The 19,819-nt window shown below is 43.8% G+C and overlaps 1 protein-coding gene across 9 annotated transcripts in view; it reads left to right on the top strand.

Moving 5' to 3' along the window:
- Nucleotides 1–19,819, top strand: part of SYNJ1 (synaptojanin 1) — a 50,643-nt gene that overhangs the window by 14,987 nt on the left and 15,837 nt on the right. For 7 of the 9 annotated variants that reach the window (XM_036404231.2, XM_036404234.2, XM_036404238.2 and 4 more), the window contains exons 7-23: nucleotides 432–493; nucleotides 780–876; nucleotides 1,180–1,349; nucleotides 3,017–3,098; nucleotides 4,285–4,437; nucleotides 7,817–7,982; nucleotides 9,178–9,201; nucleotides 12,131–12,322; nucleotides 12,814–12,898; nucleotides 13,867–14,007; nucleotides 14,338–14,530; nucleotides 15,724–15,882; nucleotides 17,239–17,395; nucleotides 17,732–17,849; nucleotides 17,957–18,172; nucleotides 18,574–18,652; nucleotides 19,609–19,771. In XM_036404231.2, the coding sequence (XP_036260124.1) occupies nucleotides 432–493; nucleotides 780–876; nucleotides 1,180–1,349; nucleotides 3,017–3,098; nucleotides 4,285–4,437; nucleotides 7,817–7,982; nucleotides 9,178–9,201; nucleotides 12,131–12,322; nucleotides 12,814–12,898; nucleotides 13,867–14,007; nucleotides 14,338–14,530; nucleotides 15,724–15,882; nucleotides 17,239–17,395; nucleotides 17,732–17,849; nucleotides 17,957–18,172; nucleotides 18,574–18,652; nucleotides 19,609–19,771 (2,257 nt within the window). The remainder of the gene's footprint in view (nucleotides 1–431; nucleotides 494–779; nucleotides 877–1,179; nucleotides 1,350–3,016; nucleotides 3,099–4,284; nucleotides 4,438–7,816; nucleotides 7,983–9,177; nucleotides 9,202–12,130; nucleotides 12,323–12,813; nucleotides 12,899–13,866; nucleotides 14,008–14,337; nucleotides 14,531–15,723; nucleotides 15,883–17,238; nucleotides 17,396–17,731; nucleotides 17,850–17,956; nucleotides 18,173–18,573; nucleotides 18,653–19,608; nucleotides 19,772–19,819) is intronic. The other 2 variants (XM_036404235.2, XM_036404236.2) reach the window with 2 other exon arrangements.

Raw genomic sequence — 19,819 nt, 5'->3', positions numbered from 1 at the left:
TTGGGCTCTGCTTCCCCGCTGCCTGTGAGGATGAGGTGATCCTTTGGAGCATGTTGGTGCTATTGTGTCTCACCAAGCCTGCTTCTCTCAAAAGTCTAAAGTTGCTTTTGTCCATTCTTTTTTCCATGTCTCCTCTTTGAAGTTCTTTTTCCTCTTTCAAATGGGTTATGTAAAGGCATCAAGAGAGGCTGTTTTCCTCTGAATTGCTCTTGAGGAGAAGGCTTCTCAAGAAGTCAGTAAGGGTCAGGAGCTGCTCCAATAGAATTTCATCACAGTTCCCTTGAAAGAGGGGCTGGTGCAGCTCCTGCTGCGGTGACACATTTCTCACGGGAAAGGTTAAACCAAGTTTGTCCCTTCAGGGGCTCTGGGTTCTTTCACATACCAGCACTGTGCTCAAAAGGAGACAGTTTCATGTACTCTTGGTGTTGTAGGTGGGATCCCATCGTGTCAGGATGTCAAGGGGTTTCGAGGCGAATGCACCAGCTTTTGACAGGTAAAAAACATCTCCAGTGTTTGCTAATGCACTAAAAACCTCTGCTAAGTGCTGCTGCATCACAGAGGTGGGATACGTTATTCCAAATGGGAGGCTTTGTCTGTACAAATGTGGAATTGAGCAAAGCTGGGAACTTCCTGGGGATTGCTCATGCCTTTCAATGCTTTGTTGGAAAGTGTGAATAATATTTGTATTGGATACTTTGCAACTTCTCAGTGCTGCAGGTGTTGCTGTTCACTTTTTGTGTGCCAGAAAATGACTGTGGAATTTTTTCCTCTGTTAACAGGCACTTCCAAACACTTAAAAATTTATATGGCAAGCAAATTATTGTAAATTTACTTGGGGCAAAAGAAGGGGAGCACATGCTCAGCAAAGCCTTCCAGGTGAGTATGGCAGTTCCTTCACTGTGCATATCCTTGGAATTTGCTTGTTTGCAGTGAAGCTCTTACATAGCCCCTGGGGGAGTAAGGGAAAACCTGACTCTGTGACAAGGAAAACAAAAATGCACATGTGAAATATGAATCTGTTCTGAGTGATTCATTTCAATGGTGATAAGTGGTTTCATTTTGCCTAAAGGAAAGCTAATAAACCACTTTTAAAATATTGGTAATCTCTTCTTTAGCTCCTACTTCTGTCTGTTCAGGTGCTGGGATATTTATACTTTTTTTTTCTGTTTACAATGCCAGAGCCATTTGAAAGCATCTGAACATTCAGCTGATATCAAAATGGTGAACTTTGACTATCATCAGATGGTTAAAGGTGGAAAGGCAGAAAAACTACACAGCGTGCTTAAACCTCAAGTCCAGAAGTTCTTGGAGTGTGGATTTTTTTATTTTGATGGGAAGGAAGTGAAAAGGTTTGTGTGTATAACTTTGTTCAGATGAAATTGTGCTGCTGGGCTGTGTTTCACCCCTCAGCAGGAGGATAAGAGAAAGCATGTTGCCTCTGTTACTGTGGTTTTAGTGTATCTGGGTGATCCTTAACAGCTGGAATGAGTCACCTCTGAGATCTTGTCTCGTCCTGTGTATGCTCTAAAAAGCTCTAAAGATGATCTCTGTGAGACACTCAAGGGGGAAGAATTCATTTCAGGCCTTTCTCCCCAGGATTTTGTGAAAATGGTTGGTTCATAGTCCTTTTCCTAGCAGGCAGCCACATGGAATTGATGTCTGTTTTTCCATCTTCCTGTGTAACAGGCTGAGCACCTCCCTTAGTGATGGACCCACAGTGCTGTTTCTGTGTGCTGGAAATGTTTGTGTTCAGGACAGTGGTCTTGGCTGTGCCTGCATCCCCCTTTGAGAGATTCCATTCTCTCAAGCAGGATTGAGATGCACATTTCCTGCTCTGCTCTGTCCTTATTCCTGATTACTGGAGCAATGTTTGTGCTCACCTCAGCAGGAAAAGAGAAGCAGAGATAGAAGTAGGCAGCATTCCTTCTCTTCTCCCTTCCACACCCTAACTCCTTTTAACTAATGCAGAGCAGGGTGCTGAGTGAGGCTCTCCCTCAGAAAGAGTTGCTGAATGATGAGAGGAGCTCCAAAAAGCTTTAAAAGTGGTGTATATATATATATATATATTTTTTTTTTTTTTAATTGGGGGATTCAAATAATGCCATCACAAATCCAAATTCAACAGACTGAGAGCAAAAAAAAGTTGTGCCTAGTGACAGCTCAGACTTGTGTTAATAGAGGGTGGTTACAATGCTTGTGAGTTCATGGGCTGTCTCCTTTGGGAAATGTCAGGCTTTTTGCTTTGTGTTTCAAATCAAAAGCCAGAAGGAAATCTGCACTTTGTGCTTAGGTCTCCAGGTGAGGGTGCTGAAGCCATACTGCCTTTGGTGGGCAAGGCGTGTGGTGGGAATGGCAGAAGTGAGGGATCGCGTGTGTCCTTGGGAGGGCCGTTTGTGTTTGCACTCTGAGCTGAGCCAGCAGCCCGTGGATGCTGCTCATCAGGATCCTTTGGAGAGCTCCTAGCAGGGGTCACTGGGCTGTTCCCAAAGCAAGTGCAGCAGTCCTGAGTGCTTACAGGCCTCAAACGTCCCTTGAGCTAAAGGGGAGAGCCTTGTTGTTCATTTTTATCAGCAGGTAGTGAGGCACTGGAATTGGCTTTAGTTACACCACAAATCCCTGTTAGTTTTAGTGAAAGAAAATTCAAGAACTGACTCAGTAGGTTTGTTTTTTTGGTTTTTTTTCATTTTTGCTGTAACGAAAAGTTATTTCTCTCTGAGGTCTTTTGGAAGTGTGTTAGTTGAATTGCTTGAAAAGAAACCTTATTCTTGCATGGCACTTAACCAAGCAAGCAAGGAGGATTGGGAGAAAGTGAAGCAGAGGGACTGATGTTATTTGCAGAAAGAGCCTGAGCTGTGCTCAGTGAGCACTGGAAGCTCACCCTCTGCTGCTGCCCCGTTCACGAGTGTCCTCGTGGGGCACTGGCAATGCCCTGATGTACTGCTGTGCCTGTGTTGAGGAGGTGTGTGCTAAATGAGTTATTTCAGCTGTGTTCCCTGTGCCCCTGTCCTTGGCGCAGGTCCCAGAGCGGCACTGTCAGGACCAACTGCCTGGACTGCCTGGACAGGACCAACAGCGTGCAGGCCTTCTTGGGCTTGGAGGTAGGAGCCCGCAGCCAGCGGGGCTGGAGAGCAGCCTCCCTTCCCCAGGGAGGGGCAAGGAGCTTTCCTCGGCTCTGTTTCCACATCTCTTAGGTGGGAGGTGTTTCTCACTTCAGAGACACGGCCTTCCGTGTGTTTGGAAAGGAAAATGTACGGATGCTGCAAGGTCAAACCTAGGGAAAGCATTATCCTTCTGTTTTCTGAATCTTACTGAGTTAAAATTGCCCCCTTAGGAGGAGTTTGTGTGACAGCTTCCAGGGCGGTGGTTTTGTGCAGGCCTGTCCCGTTCTGGGCTGTGTAGTGCTTGGCTGCTGCATTTACACCAGTTTGCTGTGGCGTACGACTCTCTGTTTGTACATTCTTGACACGGACGGTACTTACGTGTCCAACCTAGCTATCGAGCTCTGCTTTTTCCTGTCATATCCTTTGAAGAAATGCTTAAATAGAACCTGATTTTTAAACCAGGTGGGCCAGCTTTTTCAGCAATGAGAATTAAATTATTTCAGCTCAAGTATGAGAGCTAAAAGCATACAACTAATTAATAAGAAGGGAAGTGGTTAATCCTGAAGAACTGCTTACTTAAATTTGAAATTCTGTTAAATGAGATATATGAATTCTTACTTTATTTAAGACAGTAGATACTTAAAATAAAATGGGGACTGAACTCTAGATGACCCCCTAAAATTATAAGAGCAAGCACGCAATTTCTAAAACTTCTATTTCTTCTTAATTTTGTTTTGCAAGTTTCCACTTTGTATCCTTTGTTGATTCCTGCCCAGCCTTCAGAATTTTGCCTTTGCCATTCTGTGCCTGTTATTTGAGGCTCCTTCTTCTTTAAAAGCTCTTGAAAATGGCTTTTGTGTTTAGTTTGGTGAACTTCAAGATGGAAACATTTACAAATCAGCTACGTAATGTTTTTCCTGTATTGCTACCTATCTTCAAAGGAAAACGCAGCGTCGGTGCTAAATAACATGCTTGAGAGGCTGCATCATACGTGTTATGCTGACAGTTTGCTCAGAATGAGACATGTAAAAGATACATATAAACCCAAGATTTGTGGGGTTTTGTGCATATATGCTGAAAACTATGACGTGCCTTTGAAGAAGTATATTTGAAGTGGGGTTATTTTTTGTTTTTGGTTTGCTTTGCTGGGTTTTTTTGCTAATGCTGCCTTCCCCTGTTACAGATGCTGACCCAGCAGCTGGAGGTGTTGGGCCTGGCTGAGAAGCCTCAGTTAGTGACTCGCTTTCAGGAGGTTTTCCGATCCATGTGGTCTGTCAATGGTGATTCTGTCAGTAAAATCTATGCTGGAACTGGAGCCCTTGAAGGAAAAGCAAAGGTAAAGTACATCTTCTCAAATGCTTCAGCAGTGTTCAGTATGGGCTGGAATAAATTCTGCCATTAATTTAGCAATGATGAGATTTTATCTTTAAAACACGTGCTCTTTGTAATCCTAAAGCAATCCCAAACCAAACCCAACCAACCAGAGAAATTAACTTGAGTGGTTGGTTCTGTTGATAACCAGGTCATGCTCCTCCACATCCCTTCCTAGCCATGCTCCTGCCTCTCACATAACACTGTTCTGTATGAGCAGATAATTCTGAAATCTTCCATTTCTTTAGAACATAGTTCAGGAAAATGTATCTTTGAATCAGCTTTCGTTTCTTTGAATATTTTTACTTTTCTCTCTGTCCCTCTCCCGCTATTATTTCAGTTCCATTCACTCTATCTCCTTTTCAAGTGTGTTTGTTGGGATGTTGTTACTGTTTTTCATGTTTAGTAGTGTTAATACTAATCCAGTTGTAGCCTGGTGGGTTTTGTTTGCATGTTTGTCCAGCTTTTTCTTCTTAGTTTTGCAGTCACTGAAAACCCCCATATTTTGTTTCCACCCTGCTTTTTAATGCTGTGAGAACAGTTCCATGCTCCATGACAGTGTCATGTTTCTCTTCAGCTTGTTTTGTCTGGGTTGATGCCTGAGTTGTTCCCATTTTCTAATGCTGCCTTTTGCTTTATTTCTCCCCATGTTGCTTCTTTGTTTCCCTACTCCTGTCCCTTGCCAGGTGATGCCTGTCAAGACAAATGTTGACCCATAGCAATTTTTGCCCCTAGTTCCTTCAAGAATGTCTTTTCCCACTCTTGTTTCTGCTAAAGAATGTGCTGCTCCTCATTCCATGTCAGAGCCCATGTACCCACAGCCAGCTGTTCTGGGTTCTCCATCATTTGTTCATTCACACTCTGCCAGGGGCCTTCTCTGCTCGTGCGGGAGGTGTCACAGCGAAATGCATAAAAACAAAATTAACAAATCACCTTGTTGCTTATTCTGCCCCTTGGTTGGTGCACACAAGACTTCTTCATTTGGGAATTGCTTGTGTTTTACTGTAGAATGGAATTTGGTTCAACATGTTTAGTTTTGTTTCTTACAAAAATGTCACCTAGACTGCCAGGAAAACTGCAGTAAGTATTTTATGGAGTGTCTTCCCTTGTCTTGGCTTTGCCATTCAAGCTTTTTCATTCCTTTTCCTAAATTAATAAATATCCATTTAATCTAGTTCATTGGGCTATATATATATATTTTATTTTAAAAAATGTGTTCAATGTGTACATTTGCATTTTTAATGTTTAAAACACAGAGTAGATGTCCTGGTTTCAGTTTGTTAAACCACCACAGTACATTTACTCTGCTGTCTTTGGAATAATTCTGGATCCCTGCCCTGGGACAACTCTTAATTATTACCAGATCACATAAATCAAACATCTCTGACATGATTTCAGTCTATTCAAAGAGGATCTTTAATGCTTGCAAAACTATACAATACTTACAATACTTGCTCTTGTTTCAATTCAACCTGACTCAGTCTGTTTTGAGTACTCTGAGTATATATTTTCAAATGTAGTTTTTAAGTTGCATTCTCATTCTCAAATGAAAAGTTTGATGCCTGAAATTGTTCTATTTCCTACATATCAGTTTGATTCTTCCAAGCCCAAGAATATTTAGAAGTAAAAATATAGAAATTTCACATAAGAGAAAATTATTTTAACCTTAAATGTGTTAATATACCTTTCTATACTGCAAACCAGTTCTTTTTAAAGCATTGTAATACTTGTTCCATCTAACTCCTTACCTGCTCTTTCTTTTGCTTTCTCGGGGTTCCTTTCAATTAATTGCCTGGTATGTGGATGGTGAGTGTGGATTTTTGGATCACCAGTTGTACCTTGTCTGCCAGGGAGGGAGTGCATCCTGTCAAAATGTAACAGAGTGCTCCCCACAGCCCATCCCCATTGTCTGCCAGGGAGGGAGAGCATCCTATCCAATCCTGTTTAACAGAGTGCTCCCCACAGCCCATCCCCATTGTCTGCCAGGGAGGGAGAGCATCCTATCCAATCCTGTTTAACAGAGTGCTCCCCACAGCCCATCCCCATTGTCTGCCAGGGAGGGAGTGCATCCTATCCAATCCTGTTTAACAGAGTGCTCCAATCCTGTTTTAACAGAGTGCTCCCCACAGCCCATCCCCATTGTCTGCCAGGGAGGGAGAGCATCCTATCCAATCCTGTTTAACAGAGTGCTCCAATCCTGTTTTAACAGAGTGCTCCCCACAGCCCATCCCCATTGTCTGCCAGGGAGGGAGTGCATCCTATCCAATCCTGTTTAACAGAGTGCTCCAATCCTGTTTTAACAGAGTGCTCCCCACAGCCCATCCCCATTGTCTGCCAAAGCCCCTTAGCCCTGCCAAAAGAGCAGCTCCTGTCTTGCTGCCCAGTGCAATTCAGAACTAAATCCCAGGGCAGTTTTGTTAAGCTTGTGCCTTCTTTCCACGTGCACTTAGGAGACCCATGGACGATGCAAGCTGTGAACTGGGGAGTATTTTTTGTATTAACACAGTCCCTTGCAGCATCCCTGCTGGATCACGGTCTGTGTCTCTGTGCTCGCAGGCAAAGCCCCTGCAGCAGCCCCAGGGGTGTGTGCGTGCCCCCGCCAGCACTGCCAGGTCTGGAATGGAGCTCCGGGCTGCGTTCTGTGTTGGCTGCACTGTCCTTGGGGTGTGTGTGACCGCAGGCACACCCGCCTCAGCAGCACGTTTCCCTGCAGAGCCCTGAGCTGGTGCACGCGTTCCTCTGGGCTGCAGCTCAGTCAGGCCAGAGTGAGCAGAGCCAGGGACCAGTGCCTGTGCTCCTTCTGGGATGCTGCATGACACTTGCATGGTATTTCAACAAGTTAAGGGTGGTCTCAAGTCAAAGCTCTCTCTGTTTTTAACATGGATATTCCAGAATGTGAATTCTGAACTCCTGAGTGCACAAACATATACATTGATGTGTCATGGCATTTGGATTCGAGTGCTTGCTCATCTCTCACTATTTGGGGAAAATCCCAGAATCCCTGTCATGCTCTAAACATGGCACTGTAGCAAATTAATTTTTAAAGAGCTAGGGTTTAGGAAAAAAAACCTACTCCCCTCCCTGCAGTATTTTGTTTTATTTAATTTTGTTTAATTTAAATCTGCTTGTTAGATACGCCTTGTAGGTATTACTGTGTTTTTTAGCATCTGGGGGTGGGGGGACATGTAGCACAGTAGGCTCAGACAACTTGATTTAACACTTAAAGAAGAAAATTGCCTTAGCCCTTAATCATTACCACAGTTTACGTGTATCTGCTGAATATTGCCAATGTGTTGTGAGCAGTGTCCGACATAAAATATTCTATACGTGTTCCTCCCTCACAGGCTGGGAAGCTGAAGGATGGTGCTCGTTCTGTGACCAGAACGATCCAAAATAACTTTTTTGATAGCTCCAAGCAGGAGGCCATTGATGTTTTGTTATTGGGAAATACCCTAAATAGTGATTTAGCAGATAAAGCACGGGCTCTCTTAACCACCAGCAGTTTACGCGGTATGTGTCTTTCAGGATTTTCATCTCTCATAACTGTTTGCTGTAAGAAAGCTGTATCGAGTTTGTTTTCAAAGCACTGTTGGAAAGTATAAATGCTCTTTTATGTTCTCTTGGCTTATTAAAAAATGGAAGTCACTTCTGCTTTACTAATAGTGCCAAACTAACGTGCTGCAGAAATTGCTTTACCTGTCCATGGTTTTTGGGTCAAGTTCTACATCAAAACCAGAGAGACTTAGATAAGGAACTCTGCTTGTGAGAGCAGCCACGTGAGTCTTGGGGGTTTTGTACCAGGAAGGGGGTTCCCCTCGTGAGAGCAGGGCGCTGAGCCAGCATTCTGCATCCCCAGAGGTGTAGCCCCTGTGGCCCCAGAGCTGCAGTCACTCCCATCTTCTGCAAGTCTGGTGGGCAGGAGAAGAGTGGGTCAGTCGCAGGGCTGTGTTCAAAACTGCAGCAGCTCATATCTGGGCAAAGAAGAACTTAAATTTGAGTCTTCTGTCCAAGATCCCAGGTAATAATATTCTGGGTTACTGCAATTTTTAGGGAAACATTCTTAAATTTTCCTTGTCATTTTTTCCCTTGTCCCGGACACATCTTAGCCTAGAATGAGGAAAAATGTGTCAAAGCTCCAGTGCAAATCTCTGGCTCAGGAGGGAAATAGTTGCCCAGCTGTAGTCTTCACGTTGAGGGTCCACATCTTCAGCTGATGTGGAGGCCGAGGGAGTGGTTTTGTCCCATTTGTTTGGCACAAGGTTTCAGGTTATTGTGAATTTTTTCCTATATCTGAAACCTGGTGAATGGGCCTCACCCCAAAATGAGTTACAATGAGCTGCCATTTCCTCTCAGTTTTTCTGGGAATGCACGCTGTCCCTGCTGTGTTAGCAGCTCCTGACAGCTGGGCAGCGTTAGTCCCTCTTCCCTGAATTGCCCCTGCATTCTGTGCCCGGTGCCAAGTTAACCAGGGGGCCGCCCCAGCATGTGTGACTGCATTGTTGATAAGGGAGGAGAAGAGGATTTGCTAATGCTGGTGTGAAACTGGGTAGATTTGGCAGCACAAAACATATGCTTGAACTGATGCCAGTGGCTATGTGTAATAAATGGTGCATTAACAGCATGTTTCTCACACTGCTGGAAAATCCTAAAAAGCAGTAACTTGTTTGACTAATCTTTTCTTGTTTCCCTCTTCCTGCATCCGTAGTTTCAGAGCAGTCATTGCAATCAGGTATAGTATAGCACAGTAAAATAAACTGAAAATCCCTGAGCAGCTGCTGCTGTCCTCTGGCTTCTCTGCTGTCTGTTTGTGTAATGTTTGGCTATGGGCTCCCATTGTCCTGCTGGTGTTTGGATCTGGCATTCCTGTGCCCTAACAGCCTTCCATCCGATAAAAGTGAGAATATAAGAGGTGCCAAATGCTACATTTGAGCTTGGGTGTGAGTCAGGAAATGAGGTAACCGATTTGCAGGGGTTTATTTTTTGCACATGCTCCAGCTGCAAAGGAATTTTCCTCTTTATCTGATTTGGAGGCTTCTGTATTTTTGCTTTGTTTAGGATAAGAGGTGAAATTCCTCAGTACAATTTGTAATTTCATCTTATTTGCTGGTTGTGTTCATGCAGGAAACTTGTCAGACATGCAGCACTTCCTGTTCTTGTTCCCAGAAACCATTCTTTAAACTAAAATATTCCTAATGCTCTAAAATCTATTCAGAATTTACTGTGCATTGAGCAAGTTTAAATGGCCTTTTCATTTGCCAGTTTTGCTTTTCCTGTATGTGTTCTACCCCACCTGCTGAAGCCTCAGTGAGTATCTAAGGAATGCAATCTGAGTCTCAGGTAATGCCTGTCTGATGCTGAGTGATTCACTGGCATTTGCTCAGTGTAACCAGTGCTTATTGCAGTGGCTTGTTACTCTCACTGATACCTCTGGAAGAAGAGCCAACTATTTTTTATACATTTCTCCATTACTGTTGCTATTATTATTATTTATGTCTAATTTTTATTATTTATTAGAATTAGAATTTTTGCAAGAGTTAAAAATTAACTATTTTTTAGCATTTCAGGGCTTCAGCTGGGTACAAATTGCATGTATTGAAATATTCCTACAGGAATTTGGATGTTTCAGTAAAACAGTTCCGTCAGGTTCCAACTGTTCCATTCAGTTGCACAGAATATTCCCAACAATTTTAAATTAACACTCCCTTTGTAAAACTGATTTCCAAACTTCTGCTTGCCTAGTAAGGGCAGCAGTCAGAGTATTTTTTCTGCAAATAACAGAAACTGTAACTGATTGGATTTCTGATGTTGTAGAGTGAGGCACAATTTTGTGAAAAGATAAATGACTAAAAATATGTAGGAAAATCATGGTCTCAGGTGCTCTGAAAAGCACGTGGTTCACTCAGTAGTTTGGAAGGCAGTAGAGATTTTTATTTTTAATTACTCAAATTTCTAAAACAAGTCATTCTACAGTTTAGGAAGACTGCTAGTTTGAAGATATAAATTTTTTGTTTGCAATAAGCTTGTTGTTAGAGTCTAACCTGGTAAGGCTTTTCACATTAGGGTCTCAGAACAACATCAGGGGTTAAATAGGCAATAATGGAATTTTGCAGTAGCAACTGGCTGATTTGGAGTAGCTACAATGAAGCTGAGACCAGTCAATTTTCAGCATGAAAAGATGGAGCCCCAGAGGAGGAAGGGGCAGACTGTGCTGTTCAAGTGGCTCAGAGTGCTGCAGAGGCTCCTCTCTGCAGGGCTGCACGGCTGGGTTGTGTTCCTGGGCTTGCTGGTGTGGTTCCAGCCGGCCCTTGGCATAACTGGGTTTTTGGGTGTGCTGTGGCTGCAGCATTGCTGGGACTGTTCCCTTCAGTGGCCGGGTGCTGAGGTGGCTCCTGCCCTTGACCCTCTGTGCCTTTTGGGACTGCTGGATTCCCTGGCTGGAGTCACCTGCAGTGTGGGGCGGAGGCAGAGCCTGTGTCTGGGCTCTGACCCTCGTGCTGGAGGGCTCAGCGATCCTCTTGGCTCCTTGCTGTTTTCTAGACTCATTTCCCTGGGTTTTGATGAAGAAAGCGTGATCCCGAGCATGCTCAGCTTGGAGCAGCCCAGGGAGACACCAGCCAGTTCCTTGTCTTTTCTGTGTGGTTGGCCCAGTTATGGGTGTGGGATTTGTCCAGCAGGGAGAGCATTTGCAGCCAGCAAACACCATGTGTTTTCTTCTCTTGCTCCCAGTTTTTTTCCAACCCAGTAGGGATAGAGAATACCTGATTTTTGTTTTGACCAGGTAGCCAAGAGTAACTGAACAAACAGCAGCAGCTCACTAAGCATCTTACTTGGGGAATTTACATGGAAATGCTGTTCCCAGTAACTGTTTTTCAAGACAGCAACAGGTGAAGGGAAGAATTCCATCTAATATTTTTTATATTGTTCTTTTGGGCCTGATAACATGAGAACATTCAAAATAGGTAAATTAATATAACTAAGGTAAAGTACCTGAGCACTGAAATCAGCTTTTTTCTTTCTGTGTTTCTCACAATGTCCTTCACATGTGGGTCATTCCTCCCTCTTCATTTGGCACAGGGAAAGGCTGATGGGACAGAGAAATGAGTTTAATTAGTTTGAATCCCAGCCCACTGTCCTCACTAAAGCAGCTCTTTAGGAATTCAACTGATGTAAAAATAATTCAGATTTGTGGCTTAAATAGACATACTCTGATACCATGAAATTATGTACCTTCTCTATTTTAGTACCTGTAGTGTATCAGCAACGTTTACACCTCTGGAAATTAATATATGTGCATGTTGGTTCTGTAACAGAGATTGGATTTCATGAGTTTAATCTGTGAAAATGAGGCAGATATATATATATATACAAAAAACAATGCTTTCCCTAGAAAGTCGTGGATGAGATGAAAGAACAAGAGATATTTATAGAACATGGGATTGTTTCCTTCATGGATCATTTCTGTCCATGTCATTCTGAACCAGTTGCTGCTGTTTTTCAGTCAGTAGTGTGTGTCTCAGGGCACTTTCCCTGGGAAAGCTGCATTCCTTGTGCTTTGGCAGTTTAGCTTTGTCTGTGCACGTGCATTGGGAAGATCTCGGTGCCAGGCTTTCTGGAACATTCTCTGTGAGAGTGTAATGTCTTCTCAAATGTTCTTGCAGCATCTGTAAAAGTGCTGAAGAGCATGTGTGAGAACTTCTATAAGTATGCCAAACCCAAGAAGATCCGAGTGTGTGTTGGGACGTGGAATGTCAACGGGGGGAAGCAGTTCCGGAGCATTGCCTTCAGAAATCAAACCCTCACTGACTGGCTGCTGGATGCACCCAAGCTGGCTGGAATCCATGAATTCCAAGGTAGGATCTCTGTTCTGTCACTGCCTTTCCTTGAGAGCTCTGATTTATCTAAGTAGATCACAAACGTTGAAACAGGTATCACAGAAGTGTAGAACTGCGTAGGAAGGGACTGTAAAGATCCAGCTCCACCCCCTGCCAGAGAAACACTTTTCAAAATCTGCATTTATTTAAAAGCTTCTGGAATTTCACAGAATCCCACACTGGTTTGTGTTGGAGGGGACCTTAGAGCCCATCCAGTTCCACGCCGTGCCATGGGCAGGGACACCTTCCATTATCCCAGGCTGCTCCAAGCCCTGTCCAGCCTGGCCTTGGGCACTGCTGGGATCCAGGGGCAGCCACAGCTGCTCTGAGCACACTGTGCCTCCCTCACAGGAAGCAATTTCTTTCCAAAGAAGGAATTTTTTTCTTAGAATGAATATATATATCTATATGAGGTCTTGATTGTTAGTTAATTAGAAACAAGAAATAACCTTTTCCCTATTTGCCTCAAGATCGCAAAAACAAACCTGTGGACATATTTGCCATTGGATTTGAAGAAATGGTGGAGTTAAATGCAGGGAACATTGTGAATGCCAGGTGGGTGATCCAATCCACACAGTCCTTGTTTGGCTGACTGTTTCAAGTCATGTTATTTAAAATGTGGGTTTCTCCGGTGCTTTCAGTGTTCCTCGGTTCCCGTGTGTGGTGTTGCTGTTACCAGCAAGTCCTGTGAGCGTCTTCCCAAAAGCGTGTCTTGTCAATGTGCTGTTATGTATCAGGTTGTGATCTGCACAAAGGAAGGCTTCCTTCCACGCTGTTAGTTTGCACTGCCATTCCATGTATTGCATGGATACGTTACTGTGGAGCTGGGATTTTTCACTCCTAGCAGACTGGGTTCAGAAATACGTTTTTCCCAGTGGTGGGTGATACCAGACATAAACGTGTGTGTAGTCCTAGGACCATATTCCCGTTGTCCATTGTTTTCTCTGCCTGCTTTGCACGTTTCCGGGTGTTAGGGAAGGTTTAACTCATTGGAAGGGCACATAAAGCCTATGATACTGTAGCCTTTGTGCAGGGTTTTGTCTGTTGGGTACCAAGTGTCAGCTTGTCATCCCCTGATTTCCCCCTTTGTCTAGTTAATGCTGTTTCCAGGCCTGATATTTTCCATAGTTTCATATTTTTCTTGATCTAAGACCGTGCCACCTGTTTTCCAATTGGCTGAGCTCTAGGCTAGGAAGTAACTCTCTAAAACAATTCCATGTTTTCCTGCTCTAGTCTGGGCTTGGAAATACAGCGAAGCTAGGCATGGCTCCTCAAGCTGTCTGTGGTGTCGGGAGAAGTGAGGCGGCGTGTGTAGAGGCTGAATTGGTAACAGTGATGCCGTGACAGCCTGGAGCCTGTGTCTCTGCTGGGAGCCACTGGAGCACCATTCCCAGCTTGGCTTTGCTTTACTGCCTCGAGGTTTCCCTCAGGTCCTGGGGTGTAGCTCAGTCAGCTCAATCAGCAGCTAGAAACCTGCTCAGTTTGGTCTATTGCCAAGCTGGTGTTTTTGATCTCCCTGCCAGCACCACGAACCAGAAGCTGTGGGCTGCAGAGCTGCAGAAGACCATCTCCAGGGATTACAAGTACGTGCTGCTGGCCTCGGAGCAGCTGGTGGGCGTCTGCCTCTTCGTGTTCATCAGGCCCCAGCACGCTCCCTTTATCAGGTCAGTGAGCTGGGTCACTGCAGCGTGCCCCGTGTGGGGAGATAACCCCCAGACGTGCCCAGAGCCACGCGGGGCGCTGCTGAGAGAGCTGTCCACCTTCTGCTGAAGCACTTGTTTAAGCTCTTTGCTTAGTTTTGAAGTGCCCAGAGAGCACTGGTCGCCCCGAGAGCTTGACAAGCGGAGGTTTTATCTTGTCAATGCTCAGTGCCTGTTGGGACTTGTTAAGACCAGCCCTGTGGCTGGGAGAACGACGTGTCCCTCCGGCCCAGTGTCACACTGAGCCCGCTGTGCCAGCTCCTGGAAGGTGTAACAGCTGTTCCCCTCTTTCAGGGACGTGGCTGTGGATACTGTCAAGACTGGCATGGGAGGAGCCACGGGGAACAAAGGCGCCGTGGCCATTCGGATGCTGTTCCACACCTCCAGCCTCTGCTTTGTGTGCAGTCACTTTGCTGCAGGGCAGTCCCAAGTCAAGGAGAGAAATGAAGACTTTGTAGAAATTTCTCGCAAGCTTGGTTTTCCGATGGTAAGCATGGAGTTTAAATTCCACACAAATGAAAAGTGAAACCCTTGGAGCTCCGGCAGTGTCATCCCAAAGCTCCATTTGCGTTTTACCCCTTCCCCAGCTTCCTGTGGAAATCAGATTTCCTTGGGGTAGAGATCTCAGAGATAACTGAGTTCCCACAATGTTTGCTAAAACAGAAGACTGCAGAAAGAACAGACCTTGCCATGATGAAACATGAGGTCACTTGCATTTGGAATCAAGGACTTGGCATAGGAAAGAGACCTTAGAGATCCCTGGCATGCAGTAGAACCTTGGGAGGCACAGGAGACAATCACCTATGAGGAAAGAGCCCTGTCAAAGAGCCCTGTCTCAGTACACAGCCATGCCATGTTCTCATGAGCAAACACCATGTTCTCATTATCAAATCACCAAGTTGAAACTGTTACCAGTGCAACAAAATGCTCCCTTGAGACTTAAAGCTGATGTAAATTTTGCCATCAAACTGTAATTTATAAATTTCTGTGGCACTGTGCAGGAGTCTTACATCTTATTTTATAGGAGTTTTTTATTTTCTAAATTTGTCCCAACTGTCACGTTCCAGTTTTCCTAGCAAGTATCCAACAGTTTGCTACATGCTGTTATTTCAATCTGCCAGTGATTTTACTTATGGGCAGTGGAAAAAGCAAAACAAAGGGAGAAGTACAAGTTCTCACTCTAAAACCTGGGCTTTGTTTAAACTCATAAAGCCCTTATGTCTCTCTCTAGTGATGAAAATGAGATGTAACTGAAAAGCCTTCAACTAAAGGTGAATGGTAGAGCTCTGGATTTGCAGTTTTTCAGGAGACTGTGACACAAAGTCCCAGGGGGTGTTTTGTTCTCCTCTGTCACAGGCAGCAGCCATCACCCTTGAGCAGACTTCTGAAACAGGAGGAGGAAGATGAAGAGTTTCAGAATCCAATTCACTTGATCTGTGTTTCTTTAGAAATGGAAACTCCATAGGAAATGTCACTTCTCGTGTGTTCCATATGTAAACACCACGCTGTTGACCATGTTGTTCTAATCATAGGGACACTAAATACTAGGGTGTATTGCAGTTGTTTCCATCACTCAGAAGTGATACATATTTCACAGCAGAAGCCTGAGTTTCTGTACCTAGAAGCAGTAAGTGTGTCAGTCAGTTGCTTTTGCATCCAGTGTGTGCTGCTGTTTTCCAGGGAAGGATGCTCTTTTCCCATGACTACATTTTTTGGTGTGGGGACTTCAATTATCGAATAGATTTGCCCAATGAGGAGGTGAAGGACCTGATCCGACAGCAGAACTGGGATCCCCTCATAGCAGGAGACCAGCTGATCAACCAGAAAAACTCTGGCCAGGTGTGTTCAAACGTCCCCTACTCGAGAATGCTTCATTTGTTTACTGGGTTTAGCAATTGCTATGGTGCTCCCATCAATCTGTATCCTCAGCATGGAGATTTCTAATTATAATGTTTTTCTTTTTGTCAGATGTAACTATTTAAAAAGAATATCTCTAATGTTTGCTAATGTTACTCTTGAGTTAAGTTGTAACAGGCCTAACGCTGTTACTGTTGGAAAAAGGACTGGTCCAAATGGTAGCTTTTTAATTTGCAAAGAAAACATGGAATAACAAAGGGTGAAGAAAGCTACATTTTTTTAGGTTTGTAGGGTTTCTTGTTCTCTCTGTGCAGCCCTGCAATGTGGGAAGGCTGGATATGGTAAAAAGAGAGACAATCCTCAGTTGTTGGTTCTGTCTGCTCACCAGCACTTGGATCACAAGCAGTGCTTTGGCTGATTTGGAGTTTGCTGGTTTCCCTTCCATTTGTGCTGGGATCAGGAGGCAAAACACTGGATGTTTTTACTCACTCCAACTTTTTTTAGCAGCTGTTTGCTGGAGAAAGCAAGGGGCAGGTTCACACAGTCAGACAGCACTGTGTGTTTGTCACATTGTCTGTTAAGTGGATCAAAACAGGATGTGTAGAGGTTTTGGAGACACCTCCAGCAGTTACAAAGCTGCAGAAATCTGTGCCCATGGAAGGCTGAACTCAAGAATGGAGCTGACTGAGTTAGCTAAAGGTGTTATCTTGTGTCCAGTTCAAACACTTAATGAGTGAGAAGCTCACTTTGAATAGATGGAAATTTTCTTTTAAACCTATTTATTTGAAGGGGCGACTTGTGTCAACTTTTTCCTGCAAGTGTTCAAGACCAGTTTGGATGGCACCCTGAGCAACCTGGTCTAGTGAATGGCATCCTTGCCCAAGGGTGATCTTTAGGGTCCCTTCCAACCCAAACCAGTGTGTGGCTGTGAATTTGTGGGAAAATTTGGCACGTTCAGATAGATCAAGACCATAAAATGTACACCTTAATTCCCCACTTTTGCTGACCCAGGAACAAATAAGCACCAGATTGAAGTGCTGTGTTACAGCATCAGCGTTCTGGGTGGCCTCCAGCTGGTCATGACACTGAAGGAGCAGTAGATTGTTCCTAAGCCTGGCCTTAAAGATCCAACTGCTGGCGTAGCTCTGTTCACCGATGACTGTCTGGGTCACTGGTTAGTCATAGTGTCCAGTGTTTTCAGCAGCCAGAATGGGGAGAGGAATCCATTTAAACAAATAGCAGGTGTTGAAGTTTTGTTTAGAGGTGTCGATACAGGCTGTCAGTGCTAGAATAGAGGATTTGGGGTAGTTTCCAGCTGTTTCCCTTCTGGCTTTACAGATTTTTCGGGGCTTTCTGGAGGGGAAGATCAATTTTGCCCCCACGTACAAGTACGACCTGTTCTCTGATGACTATGACACCAGTGAGAAGTGCCGCACGCCCGCCTGGACGGATCGCATCCTCTGGAGGAGGAGGAAGTGGCCCTTCGACCGATCAGGTCTGGGGCTTTCCTTCAGCTGCCTGCCGTGTTCTGTGCGTGACTCAGAGGGGGCATTTAGGGGTGCTCACAATGCCACTGATGCTGAGCTCCTGTTCCTGCTTGGTAGGGTACAGAGCACTGCCAACACACCTGCAGTAAACGCAGTGAGGCTGGGAAAGGGCCGTGAATCAGGTCCCGCTCACTGACGCTTGAGGAGTGGAAAAGGAACTTGGAGCAGGGCGTTTGCTATAGGACACTCTATTGGGATGTACTTGCTATGTGTTTTCTTTCTACAAATAGCACATCCTCGCAATCACTGTGGCTTTCCTCTTTTGTTTCCATTGCTGGCTGCAGCTGAAGACCTGGATCTCCTGAATGCCAGTTTCCACAGTGACACCAATGTCCCTTACACGTGGAATCCTGGCACTTTGCTGCACTACGGGAGAGCAGAGCTGAAGACATCTGATCACAGGTTCCAGTTCCATTTCATCCATCGCTCCCTGAGGCTGCCTACTCATGCTGTGGGTTTTGTTGCTCACATACTCTGCTGACAGGACTTTCTTGCCTCTTTTTTCCAAGGCCTGTGGTTGCACTGATTGACATTGACATATTTGAAATTGAAGCAGAAGAGAGACAAAAAGTGTACAAGGAGGTGATTGCAATGCAGGGTCCCCCTGATGGGACTGTGATGGTCTCCATCAGAAGTTCTTCAGCTGAAGAAAACTATTTTGATGATAACTTGATCGATGATCTTCTTCAAAAATTCGCAAGCTATGGCGAAGTTATACTTATAAGGTTAAAAAACAACTTCTTGCTTTTAATCTCTGCTTATGGAATCATGGAATTGTTTGGGTTGAAAGGGATCATCCTGAATAAAGTTATTTCCTTTTGTAGGAAATAACTTCTCAGTTCTGATCTGTTTAATTTTTAGCATTTGAATTTCAACTTAAGTGTCTTTAGAATTCATTTTGCATATGTAAATGTCTTTAGCATTCATTTCTGTGTGTCTCAGTTTTCAGACATGATTTTTCCAGATACCCTTATTGTTGAGAATTTTATACAAATGTTGTATTCTAGCATTAGGTTAGTAGTTGTAAACGAGCTGTAGATAAGGATGTTGCATTTGCACTAGGCTAGCAGTTGTACTGTGAAGCATTGTGGTGTTTTGTGCTTATTGTTTCCAATGAACTTTGCAGGTTTGTGGAAGACAAGATGTGGGTAACATTTTTGGAAGGAAGCTCTGCTCTGAATGTTATGAGTTTGAATGGCACTGAGGTAATGTAGAAATGACTGAACCTTTGTATAGCAAGGGACAATCCAGCTTTAAATCTTCTTGAGTGGGTTGGATTTATTGTTTGTCTTGGATTCTTAGGAGTTTTTTCTGTTCTGTACTAGACTTGCAGTTCTTTTTTTTCCTCTCAATAGCCACATACCATATGTTGAGCTTCAAAAGCCATATAAAAGAAGCATCAAACCTCATTTCTCTAACAATACTCCTCCTAAAATAAATTAGAATCTACTGAGAGGCATCCTCATCAAATGAGGGGTTTGGGGTCTTTTATGATTTAAAAAGTAGAGTTCAGTTTCTGGAATTAAGCAGTTAAAATCTTTATAGCCTGCAGTTATTAAAAATGTAGCACTTGTATACTACAAACTCTGAAAAATGTCAGAATTTCAGCTTGCATTGACTTCTATGGGGTCAGTATTTAATCCTGGTGAAAATTTAACTTGTGATGTTTAAAGTGTCACTAGTCTGTGCTGTTAGGACTTGGAATGTGTGGTGTTTACAGATGGATCCTTGGATCTGCTGAGATGTCCCTGGCTAGAATGTCCCTTTACAGAATGAGGGCCTGCTCTGTGCTAGCCTCTAACAATGACTTTATTCATGCAGTTCATAAGCAAGTCTGGTTTGCTCTATAAGTAATAGTGTCAGAGTAAAAAAACCCAGAAGCTTCCTGATGAACTGCAAAGGAGAACCGTAGGACATGAGTTGCAAGTTTTTCTACCAAAGAAATTTAAACGCGTGTAATGAACAGTTTAAATTACTTAAATGTAGGTACCAAAATGAAGTGAAAATCAGAATTATTTTTGTTTAGTCACAGAAATTCCTATAACCTTATTTGTGATATTTTCAGGAATTAGTATTTTGTTTTTAAACCTAAAATGCTGAGCTTTAACATTCTTACTCTAAACACCTTCTGTTTTGTGCATACCTTTTTTTGGCAATGCAGCTACAAGGAAGGATTATAAATATCAACTTGAAAAATCCAGATTGGATCAGAAGTTTGGAAGATGAAATGAATCTAGAAAAGATTAATATTGGGCTGCCTTCATCCACAAGCTCCACCTTGCTTTGTGAAGATGCTGAGGTTACTGCAGACTATGACATGGAAGGTTTGTTGAGATAAAGCATTCCTTACTTTGGAATGCTGACAGTCCTGA

This window comes from Molothrus ater, chromosome 2, assembly GCF_012460135.2.
Source record: "Molothrus ater isolate BHLD 08-10-18 breed brown headed cowbird chromosome 2, BPBGC_Mater_1.1, whole genome shotgun sequence".
NCBI lineage: Eukaryota > Metazoa > Chordata > Aves > Passeriformes > Icteridae > Molothrus > Molothrus ater.
Note: the sequence above shows the minus strand (reverse complement) of the source record. Positions and strands in the feature narration are given on the sequence as shown.